This window comes from Glandiceps talaboti, chromosome 6, assembly GCF_964340395.1.
Source record: "Glandiceps talaboti chromosome 6, keGlaTala1.1, whole genome shotgun sequence".
In the NCBI taxonomy this organism is placed as follows: domain Eukaryota; kingdom Metazoa; phylum Hemichordata; class Enteropneusta; family Spengelidae; genus Glandiceps; species Glandiceps talaboti.
Window position 1 is genome coordinate 25,903,599 of NC_135554.1, and position 27,882 is coordinate 25,931,480.

General features: G+C 33.9%; 1 protein-coding gene across 1 annotated transcript in view; it reads right to left on the reverse strand.

The window, feature by feature from the left end:
* Window positions 1–660: 660 nt before the first annotated feature.
* LOC144436547 (uncharacterized) overlaps window positions 661–27,882 on the reverse strand; it is a 39,627-nt gene continuing 12,405 nt past the window's right edge. The window contains exons 2-9 of the mRNA XM_078125364.1: window positions 27,593–27,797; window positions 13,994–14,178; window positions 10,526–10,590; window positions 10,186–10,260; window positions 9,601–9,921; window positions 5,640–5,778; window positions 4,852–4,993; window positions 661–3,054 (exon numbers count right to left, since the gene is read on the reverse strand). Coding sequence (XP_077981490.1) covers window positions 1,279–3,054; window positions 4,852–4,993; window positions 5,640–5,778; window positions 9,601–9,921; window positions 10,186–10,260; window positions 10,526–10,590; window positions 13,994–14,178; window positions 27,593–27,667 — 2,778 coding nt within the window. The 5' untranslated portion in view covers window positions 27,668–27,797 and the 3' untranslated portion in view covers window positions 661–1,278. The remainder of the gene's footprint in view (window positions 3,055–4,851; window positions 4,994–5,639; window positions 5,779–9,600; window positions 9,922–10,185; window positions 10,261–10,525; window positions 10,591–13,993; window positions 14,179–27,592; window positions 27,798–27,882) is intronic.

Sequence of the window (27,882 nt, forward strand, 5' to 3'; positions counted from 1 at the left end):
TTTAAAAATGATAAAAAACTGGATTTTTCTTCATAGCATAGAGGAACATCAAATTTTGGTGCATCACAAGAAACTGTTGTGTATAAAGTGGCACATCACTGGACACACTGCTCATGGTTGTATAAAATATTAATCTTCCCTACTCATACCAAAATGATGTATATAGTAAACTGATCTGATACAAACTTTCTAGTGATCTTATTTGCATTATTCAAATCAACCTTATTTTCTTATTTGCCTATTCAATATAATTTGTATATTCAAATCAATCTTATTTGCATATTCAATCTAATTTGTATATTCAAATCACTCTTATTTGTATATTTAAATCAATCTTAATTGCATATTCAATCAATTTTATTTGCATATTCAAAGCAATCTTAATTCTGAGTACCTGTAATAGCATTTCACCTCTAGCAAGTCGAAAATGAACAAGAAGGTTGACTTATTCTCACGTGCGCATCTATTATCTATATGTGTAACGGGAGCAGCAGAAGTCATGGTGCTGACCAAGAAATCGAATAGTCGTTATTTTTATGGCAAACCTAGGTAGTAGAATTCTATTACAGGTATTGAGAATTACATATTCAATCAATCTAATTTGCATATTCAAATCAAATGTATTTGCATATTCATCAAATCATGAATTTATTAGCTAACTTTTAATGTCTGTGGTCGTAGTCACTTTGCTCGTTTTCAATAATTATGAATACATAATATGTAACTCTAAATTATCCATGTACAAAGAAACGCTAAATGAGTAGAATTAATACCAATATCTGAAATTTGACTAGATATTTCATTATCAAATCAAACATGTCAATATGCAAATTAATTTGTGCATGTGAAATGTGAAGGAACACAGCATACATTGCATTTAATATCTTAAGACTGACTTCATTTGCATATGTATATTGAAATTCAACAATATCCTATTTTCATAAACCACTTTTCAATGGAAATCATGCAAAAAATTGTGGATTTTTATTTACTTTAATTTGAATGTAGCTTTGAAAGTAGAAATAGGCGTATCTCAATTTGAATGTTACTTTATTTGCATATCCCAAATTTGAATATTGATATTTAATTTGCATATCTCAAAATATGAATATTGGTGTTTAATTTACATATATGAAGTCTCCAGATACAGATCTGCTCTGGTTGATAACTTTGGATAAAATAATGGAAGACTGGACTGGCCAAAAAAATCATGACTATCAGTAAATGTTCTCATATATGTTAAAATTCAAATTTTCGTGACTCTCACCAAGTTTCATGCTAAGTAGCATGCTGTTTCATATATAAGTTCTGTATATCTTGTTGAGTATTTTCTTGTGTTTGCTGTAGGTCACTTTTAATTTTACTTCTCAGCTCTGACAATTCTCCTGAAGGATTTTTACTTAACGTTACTTCAATCATGTTATCATCTTTTCTCACTGACTTAAGCAATGATGCTGTGTTAGCTGAAACATCACTCAGATTTTCATCTGCAAATCGAACACTTTTGTGTACATGTTCATGTTCAGGTTCACTTATTAGACCGTCGTATATTGGACTCATATTTGTTTCATTATCGACACTGTCTAAAGTCTGACTTGGTGCCACTGTGGGTAGGTTTGCTTCCAGAATGTGGCTGACAGCATGATCAGTTTCACTGTCTAAGCTGACAGATTCTGCTTGTTGTGTATCCTCAGCAGCATACTGAAGGTGGTCTTCAATTTTCAAATTTGCCTGCGCCAGGTTTTCTAAAGTCACGTAAGATCCTGACTGAGAAGTCCCTAATTGTTCTGATCCAGGTGTGACTGCCCTTGCATCTAAGGGTGTGACACCCCTTTCATCTATAGGTATTGGCACAGGATGCATGTCTAGGTCTGATACTGAATGTATATCAGACTCCCCTGCAATCATAGGAGCAGTTGGAATGTTTATGTAGTGTCTAATATCAGCATCTCGTACACTTCCAGGTGGAGTTATTGGAGTTGGTGGAGGAGGCTGATGTGAAATAAACTCGGCCATCGCACGTTTTGCTTCTGGTGTACACGTACAAACATGCCCTGGACCATGTCCATTGGTTCCTTTATGGACATGCATAGATCCAGTTGATGAAGCTGCACTTGATCTACGACTTTCATTGTCACCGCTCCCATCGGACCGTATGACTTGCATTTGTTTCCCTCGTAAATTAATGGCATCCCCAGCTTTCATATCTCTCTCATGTTTAGACCTTGGAAGTACATTGTCTGGTACTTTGTTGCTGTCAATCACTGTAGATAGAGCCTTGGCATTGTGCTGAGCACTGCTAATATTTATATCAGTGTTAGAACGCATAGGTGATGATAAATCATGTACCGATGGAGTATCAGGAATAGAGATAGCCTGCGCTATTTGTATAAAACTTGTCTGGTCAGCATCATGTCTGCCAGGACTACTGATACTGGGTACACCAGTCCGATGTAACTGGCCCGGTTTAGCTAACCCATGACCTTTGACTGATACAGTTTTAGCTGGAGCCTTCTCAATATTAATTTTCACAGAACTAGTCCCAGACGATACTCTATGTACAGATGTAGATCCTTTATGTGGTTTATATGGATTGACTCCCGTTGTTATAAATGTTGCATCAGTTACTGTCCCAGAGACAATACTAGCTTGGGGTGTTATTGGTTTTTCTAGTGTTCCTGCCGAGTTGAAACTTTCTCTACTAAGACTCCGGAGACCGTCTTCCTGTAATTTCCTTTCCTTTTTCCCACTCTTTGGTTTCTCTTCCACTATTGGTGTAGGTTCTGGTTCCGGAGTAGGAATAGTGTCAGCATACAATTTTTCAGATAAAATTTCGTTATAATCCGTGGAAGACAATGATTCTTGGTCATCTTCATACTTGTCAACAGTGACAACAGTGATCCTACTGTTCAAACTAGCGGTACCATCAATGTTTAGTTTATTCTTAACTCGTTGTCGTACACGGTAACTATCAGGTCGTAGGTCAGTCCTTGGTTTCACATCTTCATCTTTAATCAACTTCTCAAATATAACAGGATGCCTCTCTGAAAGATCCTGAAAAAAATTCACATTGCATTTTTATTATTATTATTATTAGTTATTATTATAACTTTTTTAATCTCGTTAAATTGTTGATTCTTACACAATGTCAAGAAGGAAAATAATTAGGAACAAAGAGTAAGTAACATTTAAAAAATCCAACAAAAAATGAGACTTGCGAGTTTCTTGTGAGAGTGCCCTCTATCAGGTTTATTTCACCAATGAGATGTCATTCTATCAAATGTAGTGTTCTTTAACATCTTTATTTAACTTATATACCCAAACTGACAAATAGAATTGTGAGTTTTCTATATGATTGTAATAAAGCTATATCATATCTCATCTTATCTTATCTTATCTATCTATCAATCAATCAAAAGAATTTGTATAGCGCCAAAATCCAATTGCCCCATTTCTGTTTTCAAGTTGAACATTAAATTATGTATTAATATTTTTGTTAGAGTGCCTCTACTTCTTTCTTTTTCATCATAAGATTTTAAAATGATGGGTCTGTCAATCGGTCAAAAAAAAGTATACAGTGGACATGTACATGTTGGTGATATTTTCATTTCATAATGAAACTAAACATTCTGAGTGACTTAGAAATCACAGTTAAAGGCAGAAGGAAACTTTCCACCATTTGTTTGATTAAAGTTCCAAACTTTCAGCAATAAATAAATGATAATTTTTGCTCAGGTACAAGCTAATGGAGTCACCATTGTACAATCAGTGACATTGAGATTTTGTTTCTATCCGTGCCATAGAGGGCATCAGTTTTGTTATTATTTCACTAGACTGAAGAAACATGGGGTCAGTTGAGTCATGAGAATCACAGAATTAAGTAGGACTGCCCTTATTTAATTAGCAGCTGACTTCATAGCTAACAAAAAAGTGAACTATAGTAGCAAGCAAAAGTTGGAAAAAATAAGACCAGATAATTTATAAGTGTCTCCTGCTGGCTTTGTTTGGGACAAATGAAATCCACAAATGAAATCCACAAATCTCTGTCTACATGCTAACATTCACCTCCATAGTCTACAATTACCACATAACATTTCATATTTGCACAAAACTGGTTCTCTATGTATTTTTTAGGTTTGTTTTGTTATTTGTGTATTTGTTTGGTTGATTGTTTCCTTAACTGAGTTCATAGAAACAAAACCACACATTTGGTATGACAGCATTACAAGGCAGTCAAAGTGAATTGTTTGATGTTTACGCCAAACTAACAGGTTGAAAGATTTTAGTCAATACCGGTATTTAATTTACTATGCACTATTGACTAGGAAATGTTTACCAATCACTCAACCAGTTTACATGCTTCATTGAATAATCATGTACTTAGCTTTGTATGCTGTCATTGCAAATGTTTGAGTTTGTAGGTAAAAATACCAGACAGTGAGACATCATGTCAAATTCAGTTTAGGGGTAAAAATACCAGACAGTCTGATAACTGTTTGAGTAATTATTATTACTATTCCTCCTACTTCACAAACACTGTGCCTTGAGGTGAAAAGTTCAGTAGCAGCTTACCAAGTTTGCAATATATCTTTCTATAATATTTCTAGTAATCACAATCACTTTCAGTAAACCTTTATTCAATATGATTACCATTACTGTCGGCCATTTTGAATCTTAACTTGCTGGTGCAAATATTCTTTTCTTCTTTATGAATGAAATTAGCTAACTCACCCCCACCCCCACCCCCATCCTACCCACTTATTATTTCAAAAGTGTGTAACTAGTTCAAATTTTTAAACTGCAAAATATCAGTGTACAATATTAAATTCTGGATGTTTCCTTTCAACTTACTGGTTTTGGTGGTTTTGGTGTTGGTATGAGAGGTGCCATTACTCTAGCTGTAGGTTTAGCTACTTGGTCTTGCCAACATAATGGTACGTATTCTTGGACTGGTGCTGTTGCAGCTCTTTTACTATGTACTTCTTGTTCTCCACTGGATTGAAATAAAAATATTAAATATTAGCATAAATAAATCAATATCTGCATGCTTTTCTCTCTTATTTTAATGTAAATAAAATATAAGTAAACACAAACTCTTGTAGGATAGAACTGTTTTGGTAATTCTCTTCAAATCTCATCAACCTGTAACCATGCAACCATTTACACTTTACCCACACTGAGTCTGAATATCAATATCCTTTACTCACAGACTTTACCACAGCAACGTGACGTTTACCATCAAAACTTAAAATTTATCATGGCAACTTGACATTTATGTAGACAACTTGAAATTCACCATGGCAACCTAATACTGACCATGGCAACAAGAAAATGGCAACAAGAAATTTTACTATAGCAATATGAAATTTAGCATGGAGACTTCAAATTTACCAAGACAACTTGACCTTGACAACTTGAATTCACCATGGCAACCTAATATTTACCATGGCAACTTAAGATTAATGAAGGTAACATGACAGTAGTAATAGATTTCCATGACAACTTGAATTTTACCATGGCAACTTGAGATTTACCATGGTAACATGAGAGCATTATGGCAATGTGAGATTTTCCATGATAACTTGAATTTTATCATGACAACTTATACATAGAATTGTTCAACATTTAGTAGATTTTACCTGTCATCCTCTGCCTGTAGATTACCATTCTCTGTTTGGATACTACCATTGACTCCAATACGTATTTTACTACCATTTCTAATTTGCTGGGCAACCTTGTCTCCAACACTTCCTTCTATCTTGTAAAATATCTCCTTCCCTAAAATAAAGTAAAAATAACTAAATTATCAGACTTTGTACCAATTAATGGTACTGTAAAATTCTGTCATGTCACTATTTTTGTTGCCAGCACAAACTCTTTCCAAGATGGTGTCTTCAAACTTTGACTTTTATACACATATTTCAACCATTTTCAGAAGGGGTACCATCACATGAGAACAACCCAGATTATGGAAAATTACAGTTATCATTCACAATGTCATATTCTCTCAAACCAGAGCATATATTATCTGGCTGATGTAACAAACTATGAATATATTATAAATATATACGTCCTGGCGGATACGTTTTGGATGGTGTCATAAAGAGATACCTGTGGTTTACAACAATAAGTATAAGTGAATTATGGAATATTTATAGTTCCGTTCAATTTTGATAATTCAAACTTCTTGGAATAGTCTTTGTACTCATGATTTACTCTTCATCAACTTTTACCGTGAAACGGTTGGAAATAATTATTGGAATAATTCAAGTTAATGGATTTACCTTTGTATTGCACTGAAATTTACAATTATATAATAGCTCACCAAAGCTTAGACTGAACTTTTGCACAGATGACCTTCCATCATACTATTGGAATAATGATTTCTAAAATTTGCTACTGTAAATTACTATATATGCCATTATATCCCATAATCAGAACATGTATATTTAGTACACATAAAATACAGACTTATAAACAGACTACAAGTTTCCATGGAAACAAAATCCCTGCAAAATGACATGTTCAAACATATCTCTCCTCATAAGGAGGAAATTGGATACGTTTGCAATGTTGAAAACTGTTTGTAATTTCACCTTTTCCCTGGGTAAACAGTGAACACTTCATATTAACCATTACCAATATTGACAGTTCATTAAATACATTTGTCAAAGTTGTGAAAAATTGGGGTTTTAGGGGAGCTGTTTTCTAATGATTTCTACTGTATGTAATGGATCTACCATACTAATTGAGATCATTCAGACATATAACACCAGCTAACTCATACATTCAGCATATGTTTCACTATATAAACATCCACTTGATACAGTACCAATGAAATGACAACATACCAAGATAAACACATAGTTTTCAAATTGAAGCATATAGGAATACTTGGTGTCATTTTCAGAGTTCACAACAATTTTAAAAAAATGTTACGTAGTTCCTACCCTACCAAATCTAAATTTTCTCTGCCAAACTTCAAATGCTTTACAATGTATTGTTTGAGAAAAACAATGTCAAATATTAAGTGAAAAATAGAATTTTAGAAAATTTACATGACCCTTAAATTTTTGTCTATTTGACCATGGACCAGTTTTATTTAGTAATTTGGTAATTGTAATATTATGACATGTCTCCTGTGAAGGAATTACTTGATTCAAAAACTGATAAAGTTCTGTTTTGCATTATTTTATGGAATATTAACAAATGGTCCTATTTATTTATGGGTATCAAATATCAGTCCTTTTCAAAGAGCAAATATTTGGTATAAATTTAAAGTCTCTTTGAAAATCAATAATGTCTGAATTAAATAACAGAGAATGTGTTTATTGGGTTTTACTAACATTAAAGTGACAATATTTGACATTTGGTTTTTAAATTTTTATAAATGAATATCACTGCTAATTCTAATTTTATGATATAGCAGGATACAAGAAATGTTATTGTAAAAAGAAGTAATTTTTTAAAAGTGGTAACACTTTAGCTTTTGATAATTCATCTTCAAATTCATACTTGTAAAGTTGAAGACAGATTATCAAGTTAAAGTCAGTGTTGACACTACTGTTGTAATAACCTTGTTTAGATTAAGATTAAAATTTAGGAGTGAGAAACCATTGTCTGACAGAGCATTGGTTCAAAACAAAATAGTGATAATCTTTGTGGTTTATTGATAAAATAGCCCTAATGAACCTAGGATTGAAACCCTGGCCTTTAAGTCTCCACCGATGAAATAGCCCTAATGTGAGAACCTAGGATTGAAACCCTGGCCTTTAAGTCTCCATTGATAAAATAGCCCTAATGTGAGAACCTGGGATTGAAACCCTGGCCTTTAAGTCTCCACTGATAAAATAGCCCGAATGTGAGAACCTAGGATTGAAACCCTGGCCTTTAAGTCTCCACTGATAAAATAGCCCGAATGTGAGAACCTAGGATTGAAACCCTGGCCTTTAAGTCTCCATTGATAAAATAGCCCTAATGTGAGAACCTGGGATTGAAACCCTGGCCTTTAAGTCTCCACTGATAAAATAGCCCGAATGTGAGAACCTAGGATTGAAACCCTGGCCTTTAAGTCTCTACTGATAAAATAGCCCGAATGTGAGAACCTAGGATTGAAACCCTGGCCTTTAAGTCTCCACTGATAAAATAGCCCGAATGTGAGAACCTGGGATTGAAACCCTGGCCTTTAAGTCTCCACTGATAAAATAGCCCTAATGTGAGAACCTAGGATTGAAACCCTGGCCTTTAAGTCTCTACTGATAAAATAGCCCGAATGTGAGAACCTAGGATTGAAACCCTGGCCTTTAAGTCTCCACTGATAAAATAGCCCGAATGTGAGAACCTGGGATTGAAACCCTGGCCTTTAAGTCTCCACTGATAAAATAGCCCGAATGTGAGAACCTAGGATTGAAACCCTGGCCTTTAAGTCTCTACTGATAAAATAGCCCGAATGTGAGAACCTAGGATTGAAACCCTGGCCTTTAAGTCTCCACTGATAAAATAGCCCGAATGTGAGAACCTGGGATTGAAACCCTGGCCTTTAAGTCTCCACTGATAAAATAGCCCTAATGTGAGAACCTAGTATTGAAACCCTGGCCTTTAAGTCTCTACTGATAAAATAGCCCTAATGTGAGAACCTAGTATTGAAACCCTGGCATTAGATTGTTGAGTAATTCATTGATTAGATTCTTGCCATTGTTTTTGGTTAATGAGTATACCTAATTGACCAGTGTAATTAACATGTGGTATTATATGGTTAATTAGTCAAAGTATCAAATTAACGATCTAGTTTTAAACAAACCCTTTAAAATACACCAACAAGACTCAGCTGTATGACGCACACAAACAGAGACACTCAAACCACCTGTGTAACAATCTTAGACTCCATCTTAAGCTCCATTGGCTCCAAGCTGATTTCAATTTAATTGGACATTTAATTTGTTAGTTTGGCCATAGACTCTACAACCTACGTAGGGTCTATTGTTTGGCTTCTGGCAGTCTTACACTTGATTGAAATTTAATTTTTATAATAATCCACCTCTTAGGCTAGTGACTAATCTCCCCTACAGATATAAAGTCTGAGCTTAGATTAAATTGATAGAATTCCACAATACCACTAATCCTACCTCTAGCAATTTTTATTTTTTTCAACGAACTAAAAAGCTCCACAATAAAGTCATGTTCTTTCACTTTAATGGCACAATTTCCTATAAATCTACTAAAATATTCTCAGTTTGATTTATAGGAAAGATGGAAACACATTGATGTCATTTTACTATCTATTCAGACATGATAACAATGAGTTGTCTATTCTTTCTGAAATTAGGTACATCTTTAGTAATGTGTAATTCTATTAGTTTTAGTTTTAATTGTGGTAAAATTAGACAAAGGAAATATGCAAGTCATTACTATTAGACAATTCTACTGTACCTATGTGACACTGATATGAAACATTTTCAAAATACATAATTTTATAAACATCTTGATTTGACTTCATTTTTGTCAGATTTGTTATTAACAGGATATTATGATTTACATGGTTTAATATAATGGAAAATTATGATATTTACTAAGTGGTATTTAATAAGGGAAGGGTATTACCTGCAAAAGCGTTGACGACGCCAGCATCTGGCTTGGCTGGACTACCACCAGTGAAGGTATACCATTGAGCTGTGTTGGGGTCAAAGGTTCCAACTTTTCGTCCCTTCTTTACACCTTTCTTCAACGCCTTGTCTTCTGAATCCCATTGATCATGGATACTCCTTGTAACATCCCGGAATGATGTACTCCTACTACTACCATCCCGTTTCATCTTAACCATCATGTATCGGCCGGTGTCAGTATCGGCCGATTTTGAGCGAGGCAATTTGCTACGGTTGTTTGCCGATGACATTCTGTTATGTTTAGAGACTTTAGCCTCAACTAAAATAAAAGGAACGATTATAAGGTTTTGTATTTTTTTGTTTGACAAACTCTGCAAGGACTGGTACTGACATGTTTACAAATCTACTTCTTATGAAGCAATATTGAATGTCTGGAATTTTTATTTTCAAAACGTTCATATTTTGTTAAAGTTACTATAGCAACAATATGATCTGCATTTTACCGTCAATTCCAACATCAGTATCACAATGGAATATTCACAGACATTACAAAAACCTGAAAAATTTGATGATAAATTTTTACCTGCTGTAAATGGACGTATTCTTGTAGCACTCAGTACTCGACTTCTGCTTGGTTCAGGAGTACATGTTCTTCTATCTGAAATTGTAAGTTGGACAATAAAACTATTGAATTTGAGAAAACAAATATTATTTTATTCTGAAATTATTTTAAGAAATGAGTTTGTTTTAATGGCAAATATCACTACAGAAAAGTGAAAAGAAAGAAAAAAATCACATTGTCTGCTCAGAAGGTAGTCTTTTATGTAAAGAACTACACACTCCTCAATAATAAGTTATCACATCAGGTTATACATTTTTGAAAAGAAATGAACAAATGAATACTAGATTTGAGAGATATTTACCTAATGTAGCACTTCTTGGGCTGATAACAGTCCTTGTACGAGATGAAGGTGCAGAATTGACCGTTCTGATAGAAAGGAAGAAATGAAATCCGAAGTTAAAAACCTCAAATCTCAAAAAAAGCTTCCAGGTGGTTTTGATGTATTACTATTTGAGGCAATGATTTAGTATTTTAGAACCGATCACTAAAGCTTGGAATCTGACAGTCACCCTACAGTAGTTAGTTACAGAATGTGTCATTGTACATAAACATAATTACCAGTGACTACTGGATTGCTACATTGTGATAACCTTTCCGCCAATCATCAAAAGTCATGTCTTTAGACCATTCCATTCATTAACAAGGGGGTTGGCACTGATCTTACCACATTCCTTGCATAAAAGTTTGGATATTAGAAAATAATTACTGATATTGGGCAATCTTTCTCTAAATTTCAGATTGAGAAAGACCTATTTATGTGTTTAAAAAGATTCTTAAATGAAGACTATGGCATATTGTATTATCTGAAAGTTGTTGACACCCCTGTACTGATCTCTATAATGGTATGTACCACTGACACTTTCAATTTGGTGTAAAGGGTTCTTTGTGAAAATTATTTGCACAGAACTAACTACCTAGAAGCACTCATCCTGTTTTTGTATGGTCACATCTTCAAATCAAATTAGTTTTTTGACATGTTATTGTAACATTTATAGCTTTTCAAGAGTTATCCACACAAGTTCATGTTTACATTTAAAGAAACACTGCTATGTGACGTTCACTTCATACCATATCTTATGTAACACATTTTTCTATGTCTGAACATATGGTTAAATCAAATCATGGCTAAATATAATCATACCTAAGCAATGATAAATGTTGGTAAAAATAATTAAATCACTTTAGACAAGGCCTGAATATTTTTATAATTCAAAAATTACATATGGATCTCATTAAAACAAAACAGAAAGACAAATGAATAATATGTCATTTATGAGGTCATGTGTAAGAAAATCAACGTGTATAGAAAACCTTAAAACATATTGTTTAAAACCATATTGCAAACATTTGTTAAACATAATTTTAATTTGTTATGGCATGATTTACCATATTGCCAACATTTGTTAAACATAATTTTAATTTGAGATGGCATCATTTACCATATTGCCAACATTTCTAAACACAATTTTAATTTGTTATGGCATGATTTACCATATTGCCAACATTTGTTAAACACAATTTTAATTTAATATGGCATCATTTACCATATTGCAAACATTTCTTAGTTAAACACAATTTTAATTTGATATGGCATCATTTACCACATTACCCATGCTTTGTTGACAATATAAAATACTTTTGATTACTTGTAAACATTGGTATTATATTTTCTTAATGAGTCTGTCAGTCATCTGTTGACAAGTTCAAACTAATAACACTGAAATCTATCCACTCAATAATGTTATTATTTCTCTACTGAATTGTGAACTAATGTCAATATTTGTCCACCCAACAAGTTTTAAGTTTAGACTAGCAGGGGCTGATTACGGGTACATCACTCTCTGACAGTCAATACAAATGACTGAAAGTCAGCAGAAAAAACCTAAAATATAACAAACAGAGTTTGGGTTTCAAATTAAGTATTTTCATTTTATTGTCAAATGTGAAAAAAATGAAAATATAGTTGAGATTTATTTGTAATTAGTGTAGTATAGTAGGTTAAAATGATATATTTCTATAGTCAATCAAGTACCCTATACTATTATCAATTGGAAGTACTAGCGTTGTGGATGTTTTTTGCATACTAAAAGTTTAACCTTCAGCAATACTGAAACTGCGTGTTTATCACAGGAACAAAAGTCACACATTTTGATCAAAACAGAAAAAAACTGGGAGAAATTTCAAATTTCAAAAAAGAATTGATACATTTTTATCAAGTTTTTGTGATATTCTTTCATAGTCTTAGAAGTTTTGGTGCTGTAAGATTGACCAAAAAGTAAAACATCTAGGCGCATCTAGCAACTTGTAAATTCCTTCTCATTTGACCCCTGACCTTTCCTTTGTTTGTTTGTTGTTATCTACCTTGGACGACCTGAATTTTCCCATCGTATACAACTCTGTGGGGTCAGGTCTTTTCATACCAAACTGTGTAGAGAGATAATCTCCATTCACAGCTAAGTTTGGAAAGCACTCATAAACAGACTGTCAACAGTACTGTCCTTTATTTTCAAGAGACTTCAGTCTCAACAATCTAGAAATGTCCAAAAATCCCAAACAATATATTCTGGTATGTTTTATTTATTGTCCGTTCTGTGTTCTACTTGAATTTGAAATGAACACTTAGATAACAGTCAGTGCTAAGTGATGTATTTTTTAAACTCATTCAGTTTATTTATAGAACATGGATACCTCAAGAGTTTTAGAGCTTTTAGAGACAATATATCACTATGGCAACTAAAATGAACAGTGTTACTTTCCTAGGAATACACAAAGTTGACAATCAAGGTAAGATTAAGTTTGCACAAAAAACTAAAGTGATCATAGAATAGGTACAAGCTAGCTGAGTATAAATGAATTCAGCTCGTTTAGGTCAAAATTCTCTCTGCCTCCCCCTGAAAGAACGTTGATAAGTGTGACATCAACATGTTTATATGATATAAACCATGGTAAAAATAGTATCAGTCACACCCCTATGACCAATGCAATGTAAACACTTGATGGTAAACACATTAAAGTACTACTGGAAACCCTGTACTGTATATCACATTAGAAGTAAATTTTAATCAACTTATCAACATCTCAGTAGTAAATACAGAAACCTAAGATTTCTCATTGAAGGCGTGAAAGTTTTCAAATTTGGTTAGAAGTACAAAAACGAAGTTCAGCAATCACATTGACGCCAGATCCCTTCCCCTAAATAAACAAAGTTTGTTTATTGAGCTTGTGTGACATTGTGCGATTGTCTCCAAAGTCTCTTGATAAAAATTGAGGTTTCAAAAGAGAATTGAATACTGTGGTAGTCTATTATTATACTGGCTGAAATAGTGAAATCAGTTCTCAAGTTTAGTTGGGGCACAGATTCAGGTAAAAAAATACGTAGTAATAATGATTGCTGAATTTGCCTGGTATTCTTTGACTTTTTACTCAGTAAGTCTCCAGATTTGAATTCATATGATGAGTTTAAGGGTAATGTCGGTGGCCAAGTGTTTAACCACTTGCCTCTTAACACTGCAGTCAGGGTTGAAATCACATTCAGGGTTTATTAAATTTACTACACTGTAAGTAAGAAGAGTGTCGTTCATTCTATTGAACAACGCAGATTTTCCCTGGGTACTCCGGTTTCCTCCTGCACTAACACTGAGCCCATGAGGGCCTAGGGATGGCTCTTACTGGACTTCTTGGGAGATAACTTAAAGAACTATCCCATATAAATAAAGATTATCATTAAGTCAAAATTCTCAGACAATATATAGAAATGATTCATTCTTACCTTGTGGCTCTTTTGTATGTGTCTTGTATATGTCTTCTCTGTTCTGTTATTATGGAGGTTGCACTGATATCATTGATAGCCCTCGTCTCTGGAAAATCCAAATCAACAAGAGTGCTGATAATAGTTGACGCTGATCTCGGAGGACAGTAGCGATACTTGCTTTCCAGATCACCCAGAGAACGATTCTGTGATCAAACAGAATGACACAAAACACTGTATCAGGTGGACAATATAACATGCTATTTTTATACGGTATCACTTCTAAATAATTCAAAAGAGAGAGTGTTTAGTTAATTTCCTGTCTCTGTTCATCCCACCTGTCAGCTAGTACACACAACTCAAACTGTTATTTCTTTTCATTCACTTTTGAGGTAAATTCTTTCCGATACCTGCTCATGGTCGCCATGGCAATACAGGATGCTCTCTGAGGAGAAGTATGTAGACAATACAAAATTGCAATAGACAGCCAAGTTTTTTTTTATATTAGATGTATTGTAAATATATGTTATAGACATGGAAAGATTTCAATTGTGTTCCCCGTTCTCATTAACTTCTTCCACAACCAAACGGTGTTTACGTTAATCCAAAGACAAAGTTTAGCATATCTGAATTGTACATGCTTCTTTGACTTACATCTTGTTTTTGAGATGTTTTATTGTTTCATCTACTTTATTAAGGTCATGTATTTAATTTCTTATCGAGATTCTCACTTCAAATTGGTGATAAACCATTTTGTGTGTCACCAGGGAATTGTTGAATGACTTTCCTTTGTTAGTCTGTATTGAAGTTGTTTGATTGTGTTCTCAAAAACCAACAGTGATGTACAATGATATGATAACAACAAATTCAAAAACCAACCATGGCATACAATACACAGTGTGTTCATACAACACCTTGGCACAGAGACATGACTATTTGGCTCCACATAATGGCTTCACTAGTGAATCACGTTGTCAAGCTAGACATATCTGAGTTTCTGGGCTAGTGTTCTACAGGCTATCTAATCATCTATGGAGAAGGATTCAAAGTCACAGATAGCCTCTAGACTACTGGGTTTATAGTACAAGTCTACTTGTTGGAACTGTGATTCTGCTACACTCATTCTCTATGCAGATATAGATATGGTAGAGAACAAGAGTAGATGAGTTTACGGATCCACCAAGTAGATAGGCTCCTGGGCAGTGTGCCCTCTAAGTCAATTTGACACACCACTGATACACACAAGTCCTAGTGACGCACCAAAATTTGGTGTACCCCTATCTCTTACTATGTGGTGACTCACAAGAAATCCCAGTTTTTCTTATTTTGACTCACAACAACAAAATTTGGCTGTCATTAGACGGCACACTGACAGGCTAGCAACATGTCGACACTGAATGCCTCAAAACATTGCCAGACGATGTACAAATATACACATGCAAATATTTCACAATCTTAAAAAAGATAATCAGATTTATAATAGTAAATTGCTCGCAATCTACTGACAGTATCTAAATATCATCTAGAGGCATATCCATGGTTTTAAATCCTGCTGAACAAAGCCACAGATAGCCTCTAGCTTAATCACAATATGATACATATACACTTTTAATGAGTTAATGAAATTTTATGGTAACTGTACCCAAGGGTGTCTAGATTTAAGCCAAGTTGTAAAACCTTATTTTTTAGTTTTCTTATCACTGTGTTGAGATATCTTATCATAAAAACTGCTTTGTTCAAGTTAAATTGTCTGTCAAAGATTTTAACTCATAAAAAATATTTGATGGACATACATACACATTTGAAAGTCTCTCTTTTTTAAAGGTACATAACCAAAACAGCACAATTTTAAATGTAATCAAATTTAATCAATTTTATTAATTATCAAATTATGATATTCTATCATTAAAAGGTTATCAACAGAATGCTTAGTTGTCAATAAAATGTATAATAGTGCAAATTTTTAGGTAAAATTGTGCCATGTACATCTGTCTATAGCATCCATGAAAGTAAATGTCTACCCTTGGAAAGTGTGGCAAATAAAGAAAAGCAGGAATTTCAGTCTTTTTTTGAAAGAAAATGAAATACGAATTTAATCTGTGACATTCTAAGCTTTATCCTGACAAGAATGAGTCAGCTGGTGATGAAGTTCAGAAAGGATGACAATCAAAAAGTCACTTTCTACAGAAAAAGAGGCACTAAATACTTTGATTGTATAAAGTAAGCCCTTGGTTGTCAAAGATGTCAGGTGACAAAGTCACCAGGAATCCAAATCCCTGACAGATGAATGAAAGATGTCAGACAACAAACATAATTGTAATTCAAGGCAGGTGATTATATACCATGTCTAGCATTTTGTAAACTAGTTGACACCATGGTTATCTTGCCCTACAGCAATTTCCATACACAGTAAAGTTCAAAATAATAGACTCCATAATACTTTACCTTATGACAAAGTCTACAGTCTACTCAGTAAATTCCATAAAACACAGGCTACCACAACAACACATCAGCTGTGTTGTTTAGAGTCGCTCACAACAACCTGTACCTCAAGTTCTTTTCTGGCATGTCCGTAACTAAGTATGGGTGTTCAAAAGGTCATGCAGTCCCCTTCTACCAACTCTTTCAATTGTGCTTTGTGTAAACACTGCCAGACAGATAGAATTTCTGAATGCCTTTACAGCAGTTCCATCTCAACAGTTCAATGATACAAAACATTCATACTGATCTCATGCAGTGTCCTTAGCTCATGATGTGTCCAAACATCTTTAAAAAAAGACCCATGTTCTCATACAACCACTTTGTAAAACTCTAGTCACATGATCTATACTGCAAGTTCAGTAAAGTCGCCCTACCACTGTATCACTGTAATTTGGTATCTGATCACACTAAACATAGGATATGGCATTACCTAGTGTTTCAGACGACGCTATTGTTAAACAGCTACCAGTTTTATTGTTGTTGGCTTTTATTTACAGCAACCCTAGTTGTTACTAGGAGTAATTTGTCTTTACCTAAGCATAATGACAGCCTACTCATCGCCACTTGCCCTTTTTGTTCTTTCTTGAAGGAAATGGGTCAGTAAGTTTTGAACACAGTTCTGATTTGAATTCGAAATGGTACATATTATCTGTAAGATCGTTTCCATTTGTCAGTACATATCTAAAATCAGAGCGCTGACATTTTTCTTTGGACACATCAATCTTACACTAAGTTACAGCAACTACAGAATATCCTGTATACTCTACCTTGTAAGATATATCTTGTCGTTCTGTCCCACACTTTTAGTGTGGTACAACAAGGTTAACAGACTAAATATCCTGTCTATAGATCCGAAATCTGTCCAGCTTAGAAAATACTTAATCATTAAGATCTATGTCTATATATAAGTTTTCTTATTAACTTTATTCAAAGGTTCTAAAATCAATATTTGGAACCAATGAAATGACAGGTATATATAGAAATACAGATAATCTATACATACACATGGCAAATTAATTTTCCTACATGTGCTAGAGGGAATAAGTTTGTGGTAACTGAAAGTTTGCTAATACAGAGATGATATCTAGAGTTGTACAATGTTTTATATGACTTTATTAGTATCAAATCCATAGTTTTAATAAACATTCAAAAATCATCATTTATCCCAATATTCCTATCTCTTAATAAAGTCAAAGTCTATTCATAATAACTGAATTTAATATCTATCAGGTTGGAATTATTTTGAAATCTTTTTGAAAGAAGATTCATCATAAAAAAACCCAATTTATTTGTCTATTCTTATGTAATTTGGAAAATGATTGAATTTCTACTCAATATTTATCACATTATGATGTGAAACACAAAATGAATGAAGCTGACGACATTGCCATAGTATTCGAAAAAAGTGGAAAAAATATTGAAGTATCAGTAAACAAAGACCCCCTTAGTCACTACCCTATCCTACCTAAAGTCTATGTGAATCAACAGGTGGCCATAGTATCAACATTGTTTACTCATCAATTGCTCAACTTTTTCTCTTACTTTCCTGTTGTTTTATGCATAGTCTTTCTTTATCTTCAACAGTAAAATGCTACATAAATTGTATTTACCATTAAAAATGAAAAGTGTTCAACCCTAAAGGAGGTTCATAGCTTTACAACCCATTCTGAAGTAACATTAAACTTTTACAACGTTCCCACCCTGTCAGCATCAATACTTCCTGTCACCAACTATGACTGTACAGTTAGGAATTTATTGATTTTATGTTAATCCTTCAAAGGCTGTTTTCATTTTAGCATGGATATTGAACTTGTTGTAAAACTGTGAACCCTACCTACTGACAGACTTCATTCACAATATGGTAGAATTGCTATGTTGATGAGTTAAGTGAAGGGTGGTAAGCTAATATCTACCCAAGTTCCCTTTATAGTTGAATGGGTTCCCCTCCAAAGTCTGAATATTTGGAATCCATGTTATGTGTTCTACAGTGTTAGGGTTTGCAATTAGTAGTAATCCAGGACATATAGACAGATACACATTGTATCTAGACTACCAAATTAGTAGTAGTCCAGGACACATAGACTACTAAACACTGTATCTAGACTACCAAATTAGCAGTAGTCCAGGACACATAGACTACTAAACATCATATCTAGACTACCAAATTTATAAGGTGGTAGTCTGTTAGACCAGTGGAAATCAAGAGAAAATTGCAGCTGAAACCGTTCACTTGACTATTTAAATCAGACTACAAAGCATAGAAGATAAATTCTAGCCTCAGACAAGATGGATTTCAACCTTGTTAAATGTTTATTATACCTTTTTGATTTTTATCAGATTTCCTCCTCTTTAAGGTTTCAAAAACTTTAGAAATACCACTTTATAAAACTTGTGATTTTTTTGGCTGACCATTTTAAAACAGATAAACACCGTTATACGCCTATTCTAAGCTTCTATAATATTCATACGACAATACAACAGTTAGACTGTTGTCTGCTGTTTCAATATCATGAATACTACCTTTGTTGTCTCTTTTACATCACATCACATCCCATAAGAGTTTCATTGCAAAGTAACTCAATTTTCCTCATCAGTAATTTTCTTATAGTCATCTAGTTTCACTTACAAATCAAATAATATTCTCTTTGATTATACCATGCACACTTTGGTGGTTTGCCATAACTTGTATGAAATAATTCAAGCAATTTTTTTTCTTCAATAAAGTAGTGTGTCGAACAGGTCGTACCAGGTGAGCATTGAAATTCACAACACAGTATGTGTCGATATACGTCTGGTCTGACTCCAAACAAACAAAGAAATACTATGGTTTCATGACAATTCTTACCAACTAAGAGATTTTAATAGTATATAGAAATTAGAAGCTAAAGCCACCAAAATACAGGAATTAACATCTTAACTCACAATACTTACTGATCTTCTTATCAGAATTGACGGGGAAAAAAGGCCACCATTCTCTCAAAGTTCTTATATTCAACTCAATAAGCCGGACTACATATGTACCTATAGTCCGAATACACATGCACAAAGCCACTAATAACCTACGGGTCAGACCCTGATGTACGTTAAAATCTTGTAACGCCATGCTATTCTTCCACTTAACACACCACTCAAATCACGTACCTTTCACCGTCAGTACAATTAATTCAGCTCCGATAACATTTGAAGAGTTGTTCATTCCTAGGTGATTCAACAATGTAGTTTAACTTTCAATAAAACAAATGCTATAAACAGACAGGAATTTTTCTACACAACAAAATGACTCTACCATAGCGTACCTACAGGGTTCCTGATATACACTGTCGCCTGCAGTGAATCTATTCTCCACTGACAAAGATAATCCACACATCAATAATGCAACAAAACAATCAATATCATCCACCCTTTATGTCCTTAACTGTTACTGAAGTGTCGTCATGACAACCATAAACGCACCTCTCATAGAGACTATAAAACCATTGGTGACTGACCAATGGGGCATAGTCAGAGTGCAGGCCAACTATTTTCTACAACAATTACTATATTTGATGGTTTTAAAACGATCGTCTTGATTGAAACACACCTCCAAATAACTGATGACCCGTGGACTACCATCTTGTGTTGGTCGATACACACAATAATGAAAACAGCACCTCTGTCAACTTGTTTATCAACTAACAAATGTCAAAACATTTAAAGACAAGTTTTTTAGTTTTATTTCTGTCAACATTACCGTGACCTGCCTGACCTGTGGTCAACTGGGGATCTTTTCACAAAAATAATTTTACGCTTTGAAAAAACAATTTGTAAGAAAACTTTGATCTTTGACTTCTGTTGCTTTGGAAATCATTCCTGACTACATTTTTAGCATTTAAAAGAATGTGTGCAAACAAATGACATTTGAGTTTTTTGAGAATTTGTTCTGTCTATCAATCTAGTCTCTGAATTAAATGTAAATAAAGATGGACTTTTATAATTTTTCTGAAATAAAATTGTAAATTAATTCCTTCTATAGATAAAACAATGAGTCAACTGCACCTTTTGTTTTAATTCTGAATTTTCTCCTACTTGGGAACATTTTTATACAAAACTCTCACATTTTACCTCCAAAATTTATCTTGTCACTGCATGTGCTAAACAAATTGACCAAAATCTAACAATCAAATCTAAAATCAAACACAAAATTTGCTTTGAAAATCAAGTAACTCCATGATGGTAAACTGTAGTGTTGGGTTTACTTTGACATAAATTGTCTCTTTCAGACTATTAATCAAGCAGACGATTTAGTTCCTGTCAAGGGAATTTACTTTTATTGTGTTCAGAATGAAGCCATCATAGTGATCTACATGAACACAAGCTGTAAATCACCAATACCTATTTCACAAGACCTTACATTTTACTACCATATCTTTGACAACACCTGTGGCAAATGGGTAAAGCCTACTTCGGTCTAACATATATACAGATATTCATCATTTTAAACCAACTACAATAGCCTTTGTTGACACCTGGATTGGTTTTGCAAAGTTGTTCATGATCTGTATCAGTTTTAGCTGACTGATTAATTCTCCCTGGCCAAAATCATAGTTATGTGACAATACATTTACAAATACTATTTATATATTAGATATGATGAGAGCAAAATAGTTCTTTAAGTTTATTTTTTAGCTTACTTGTAGTCTTGAAGGGCTAATGCTACTCTACCCTTTCAGTTATCCTAACTGTCATTTTTTTTTCAGGAGCAAAAATGTAAAAATCAAAATGTCCGTTAGGATAGCTGAAATAGTATAGTAGTGATAGTCCTTCAAGTCTTCAGGTAGGCTACAGTTAGGATAGCTGAAATAGTGTAGTAGTGTTAGTCCTTCAAGTCTACAGGTAGGCTACAGCTGTTAGGATAGCTGAAATAGTGTAGTAGCATTAGTCCTTCAAGACTACAGGTAGGCTACAGTTAGGATAGCTGAAATAGTGTAGTAGTGTTAGTCCTTCAAGTCTACAGGTAGGCTACAGTTAGGATAGCTGAAATAGTGTAGTAGCATTAGTCCTTCAAGACTACAGGTAGGCTACAGTTAGGATAGCTGAAATAGTGTAGTAGTGATAGTCCTTCAAGTCTATACAGGAAGGCTACAGTTAGGAAAGCTGAAATAGTGTAGTAGTGATAGTCCTTCAAGTCTACAGGTAGGCTACAGTTAGGAAAGCTGAAATAGTGTAGTAGTGTTAGTCCTTCAAGACTACAGGTAGGCTACAGTTAGGATAGCTGAAATAGTGTAGTAGTGTTAGTCCTTCAAGTCTACAGGTAGGCTACAGTTAGGATAGCTGAAATAGTGTAGTAGCATTAGTCCTTCAAGACTACAGGTAGGCTACAGTAAGGCTACAGTTAGGAAAGCTGAAATAGTGTAGTAGTGATAGTCCTTCAAGTCTACAGGTAGGCTACAGTTAGGAAAGCTGAAATAGTGTAGTAGTGTTAGTCCTTCAAGACTACAGGTAGGCTACAGTTAGGAAAGCTGAAATAGTGTAGTAGTGTTAGTCCTTTAAGTCTACAGGTAGGCTACAGTTAGGATAGCTGAAATAATGTAGTACAACGATAGTCCTTCAAGACTTACAGGTAGGCTACAGTTAGGATAGCTGAAATAGTGTAGTAGTGATAGTCCTTCAAGACTTACAGGTAGGTTTTATACATGTAATTTTCAGAGAAAGTAGAAATTAATTATTCTACAAAATGTTGTACAGCTACTGTTGACAATTACAATACTGAAGTCTTCTTAAAGATCAAGTTTGAATTAGAATTAAAATCTAAACTGAAAAACAGACAGAGTTATAGAAAAAGTTGTTCCAGAACAAAAGAATGATCCTATGTAATACTTATGGCGCCACTGATATTAGATAACACTAATGCAAGAACCTAGGACTGAAACCTTGGCCTTTAAACTACAATGTTTGGTAACAGGATAGTGAAATACTCATGAAATTGTTACAACCAATGTTAATTTTCAAAAATAGCCCACACTGAAAATAAAAAATTCAGTAACTTAAACTCGCACGTATTCCCTGAAGTCAACTCAGATCCCCTTACAGATTTCCACCATTGTCATTATTTATATATCTGATTAGATTTAAATCTAGCTAATAGATCTATTCAATGTTGGTGCAGACACAAATCAAACACAATTCAGATTGTAATTTATTTGCCGACATAACACCCCTTCCCTCTTAGTTCACACAGTAATAATGTTTGAAATAAAAAAATACAAAATGGCTGCAAACAAGAGTTTCAGCAACTTACAAAGAGTGCAGTTGTCTACAGTCATTTTTCACGTCAATGTAACCTCTATGCAGAAAAACTGTTTACTTTCAGACTCAATGTTCTACAATGACTTTGATTTCAGATGAAATATAGTACTGTGAACTCTTAATCCAACATTATTCTGACTTCATTGACTAAAATAAACATACCAGAACTAAATAATTTACTTTTGATAACTACATACCTGGTACCAGCAAGTCTAGTTGTAAAACTAGCTGGATGTTTGAACTTGCCCATGATCATAAAAATTTACAGACTTGTAGATATATCTGATTTTATCACATCATAGTTTTTGTAATGTGTCCCTAAGGTTAATAAATCTAACTAACTGAACAGTAGGAGGTGTTGACTGGGTAGGGCTACCAGGTTTTTATGGATTTACCAATAATATGACCTCAAAGTAACATTCTTGAATTGATTTTCTCACGATTTTCCATTATTTGCCAATTTTGTAAAGTTTGCATATTTACAAAAGGGTCATTTTGGATCGAAATGAAAGAATTTAATTTAACTATCATGCAAATCTTATGGTAGACTGACAGCTCATCTGTTGTGGAACATCCCCCCACCCCCACCCCCACCCCACCCCCACCTCCTGTGTCTATATATTTCATGGTCAGTAGATAAAAACAAGTTACAGCTAAATTTTGTGGTGTGGACATGGAAATTTGGAGCAAATACATCTTTGTATCTAGTTAAGCCACCTGTAGGATTCTATAGCCAAGACTTGCCTATCTGACTCAATTATAAACATACAGGCTTTACAGATCTGGTGAATGACATTTTCAACCAGATAGCCTTCTCTGGACTATGTTGGACTGATGTTCTGGTGAAAGTCAGATAGCTAAGTCTTTGGACTATGACTGATGTTCCGGTGAATGACATTCGCAACCAGATAGCTATATTAAAGTCTTTGGACTATGATTGATGTTCTGGTGAAAGACATTTTCAACCAGACAGTCATGTCTTTCACCTAGTCGAATTCATAAATTACTGTTTTCTAATACCAGGATTAGTTATATGTAGATAAGAACCACCTGCAGTATAAAATAAATCACTCCATGAAACAAACCGATTATAACATTCTGATCTGAGTTATTTCAAACTTAGCAGTGTTACCAGGTTGTATATTGAGTTGGAGCACTGAAGTGACAACAATTTAACACCACATACCTGTTAGACGGCTTGGTCTACCTGTGAACGTATTGCAGTGACTATAGTGTTTAAGAGATAGCACAGGTTAAGAGGTTGACAACATGAATAAACAGATATCAGTAGTCAACAATACAAATACATAATCTCAATATCACGATTTGACTTAGACAGATATCATAGTCAACCACATCTGGCTTTCACACTGAGGAGGAAATGCAATATTACAGTCAACCACATCTGGTTTTAGTACAGAGACAACACTAGTGTTTCCCACAACCTATTTTTGTTCCGGCCGACAAAGTACAATATTGAACAACCCAAATATTTCCTCTCAAAGAGCGACCTCTGCGGCACAATTACTATAAATACACAAAAATTTGAAGCCTGGAGTTCTTTTCTTTTCTTTTATTTATACTGACCAACAATCCATCATTTTGAAGGCCTTACTATCAGGAACTACATTAGTTTTTACAATGTCAGCCTTGGCTGTCACACACCAACCAGATGTTGATGTTGAGATCAATACACCTTCTGTGGATGGTTAGTAACCCTATCATTTAAGTAAGTTACAATGAAGTGAACGACAAGTTTTATCAGGAAACTTGAAACAGGCACAGCTAATAAACTTTGACAAGTGTAAATTGTTTAATCTGAAGTCCAGCTCCTTGGTGCGTTGTTCGGAATGGCCAATGACAACTAGGGTACTCCTATGGTATGTCAAACTACTATCCTTGTACAATTGTCAGCCAAAGATAAACAAACATTAATTCAGTACTACATCTAGCATCAAATTAATGTTATGAAAGTTTTCATTATATGATTCATTTTAACTCATAATTTTGATATGAATTCACAAAGATTAATTATTTCCATAAAAATGTATTTTAAGATTCAAAATTTTAAATCAAAATTTAAAACAAAAATTCAATTTTCTGCTATGAATTTTGGTGGTAAAATAAAAAGGTTAACAACTGTCCAAGCAGTATGTCTATCACATCATGAACACAACTTAACTATTACGAGTTTAAAATATCAGTTTTTGCATTTTTGTAAAACACAGTATATGTTCCATTTTTCTCTGACAATGACATGTATTTATGACATTGAAGTTGTGTATTTAATGAATAATGAAAAGATTCAAATTTTATCCTTCAGACTTGTGTTTGTGAAGAGTAGACACACACAAGTACACATGTAGTCATTCAAAAACACTCCCCTAACTTTGTTAATCTTAGACACTGAGCACAAAAACCTCATTTGTTAGGTGGGATCTTCATGGCCATCTATGTGGCATGCCTTCTACCTTGTAGTATACATTACATTGATATCTGTATAGACAGCCAAACATTTCCTGATGCTTCTACTAAAAACTAAAGTACCAATACATTCATAATTTTAGCCACATTAAAGAGCTCTAGAATTAAAGCAATAATTACCATGAAAATTACAAAAATATTGTGAAATAGGCTGTCTATAAATATATGAAATGGGTTCAGAGCCATCTAGAAAAAACCCAGTAAGAGTTAACCAAAGCGATCTCCTAATTGGAAGTGATATCAAATCAGTGGAGCTTTCCATCTTCTACATACTATCATTCATATTTTCAAGGAAATTTTTGCATACAACAATCTCTATATACTTCAACTAACAAATCTTGTTTGTCAGTGATTATGCATATTACCTTCTTCATGTGAACCTAGATCTAAGGTCAGTTGATAATTTATGCATGGTTGCTAGAGAGCCTGATAATTTATGCATGGTTACTAGGATACTCCCTATCATACTGTATTACTTATCATAACATAGTTTATTTGTAAAGCAAAAAGTAGTTATACAAACAATAACTAACCAAGTTTGCATGCCAACAAGTACAATAAAGAAATTATAAAGTAGAAAAATATACAGCAGTGAAATTCTTGAAAGCCTTTCCTTGTCCAGAGTCACCTGGAGATGATGGCCAAAATCTCAACAAAACTTGACTGTACGCTTTCCTTTCCTAGGCTAAGACAAATCATGAACTATTAGTAAAACCAATAGCTAAAGCACAGAATTTCTACATTTTAAATTGAGCTAAATTCAAACACGGACACATTCTTTCTTGGGTTAACTTTTGCTTAGTTTAGAGGCTATCCATGACTCGGAATCTCAAGATCACTTGAGAAGAGATTCAAAGCCATGGATAGCCTCAAGACTAACTTTTGTTCGACAATACTGACTTGATATTTATATGTTCATGAAATAAATGATGTGTTAAAATTGCACGTAATATAACAATTCATTGCAGAGAGGAATAAATAGCTACACTAATATTAATATTATACTTTGACAACCATAAAAGCTATCTTTAAATGGTTATAAAAAGTTTCATCACCATGACAACATGAACCATTGCACTTGTGAATTCCACAGATGACTGATTCTATTGATAAATGATTTACCAGTTCGTACAGCTGAGAGACCAGGTTCAATAACAAAGTGTCAAAACCAAATGACAGATTGTTAATATACTTACAGCAGTAAAACACTGACTGAGCAAATTACTTGTTCTGAAAGCCTGTATTGTACCTCAGAACACTATACTGGTCTGAGATTGTACCTAGTGACTTAGACATGCACTTCAGAAATAGTAAGTCAGACTTTTACTCCTGGCTACATTAGTATCAAGTAAAGATAATATTTAAGCTTTTTAAAAATGTTCTTTCTCTTTTTTTTTGACAGAACTTGTATATCTGAAAATACTGTAAAGTATCAATCTTGATGAAAAGAGAAAAAGTAAGGGGTTTCCACAATTCGACATTGAGGGCGCACTCACAACAACCTTCTTGCATCTGACAACATCACCCATAGATCAGTTCTTTACCTCATCTGCTAATCTCATCAGGTGATACTTATATTTGATTTGTTATGTCAAATATTTGTCAGTTTCGTTTTTTTTATCTTGTGTCTTTTTACATGTAATCATTTTTTTCAAATCAAATGTTTGCATTGAAATATTGATATCTAGCATCACTGTGAATTCTATACAATGTCTTAAATATCTCCTTGAATTTTTCTAGGAGTACCCTTAAGTTTCTCAGTTATAGAGGGCACTAAAACTGTAGCAGAACATTCATTGGGTTATAAAATACAATTGGTAGAGTACATACCCCTGACAAAGTAAAATAGTCAACAACGAGAGTACAATTGGTAGAGTACGTACCCCTGACAAAGTAAAATAGTCAACAACTAGAGTACAATTGGTAGAGTACATACCCCTGACAAAGTAAAATAGTCAACAACTAGAGTACAATTGGTAGAGTACGTACCCCTGACAAAGTAAAATAGTCAACCACTAAATAAGTAAATAAACCACAATATACAAGACCACAACTAAAGAATGGCACCCTCAAGTAATGGTAATGCCATGACTTCTCTAAAATTCTGATCCGGAAAAACACCCCATTAAACTTCAGCTCCAGACTCACAGCTCTCCACCAAAATCTAATAAATTGATCCATGGCTCATAAGTAATCTTTCTGGCAAGTTTCATATTAATCCCTCAATACATTTTTTTAGCCTAGAGATTAGTCAATCTGACATGACATACTGCTTGCATGTTCTGGTAAACAACATTTTCAAACACTACAGCCAAATCTCCGGGCTAGGTTTTTTTATAAACATTTGCAACAATAGTATAATATGTTTACCTTGGTATGTTTTCTGTGGATTTGTTTACACTGGAGATCCACATAGTCCAGGGCTGCTAGACACCGTTCTGTCATGATGATATGTGTTGTTGTCTTCAAATCAACTCTAGTGGTCTGATTTATACTACCTAAAGACTGGTAATTGGTCAGTGGGACATCATTATTTTCATTCTAAACATAGTCAGCAATCTTCATCTACAAAAACCTGAAATCAGAAAGTATGAAATGAGTAAAAATTTAGTCAAAATATGAGACATTCTGTTAAATTGCAAGCAGGAATGAAAGGAGAT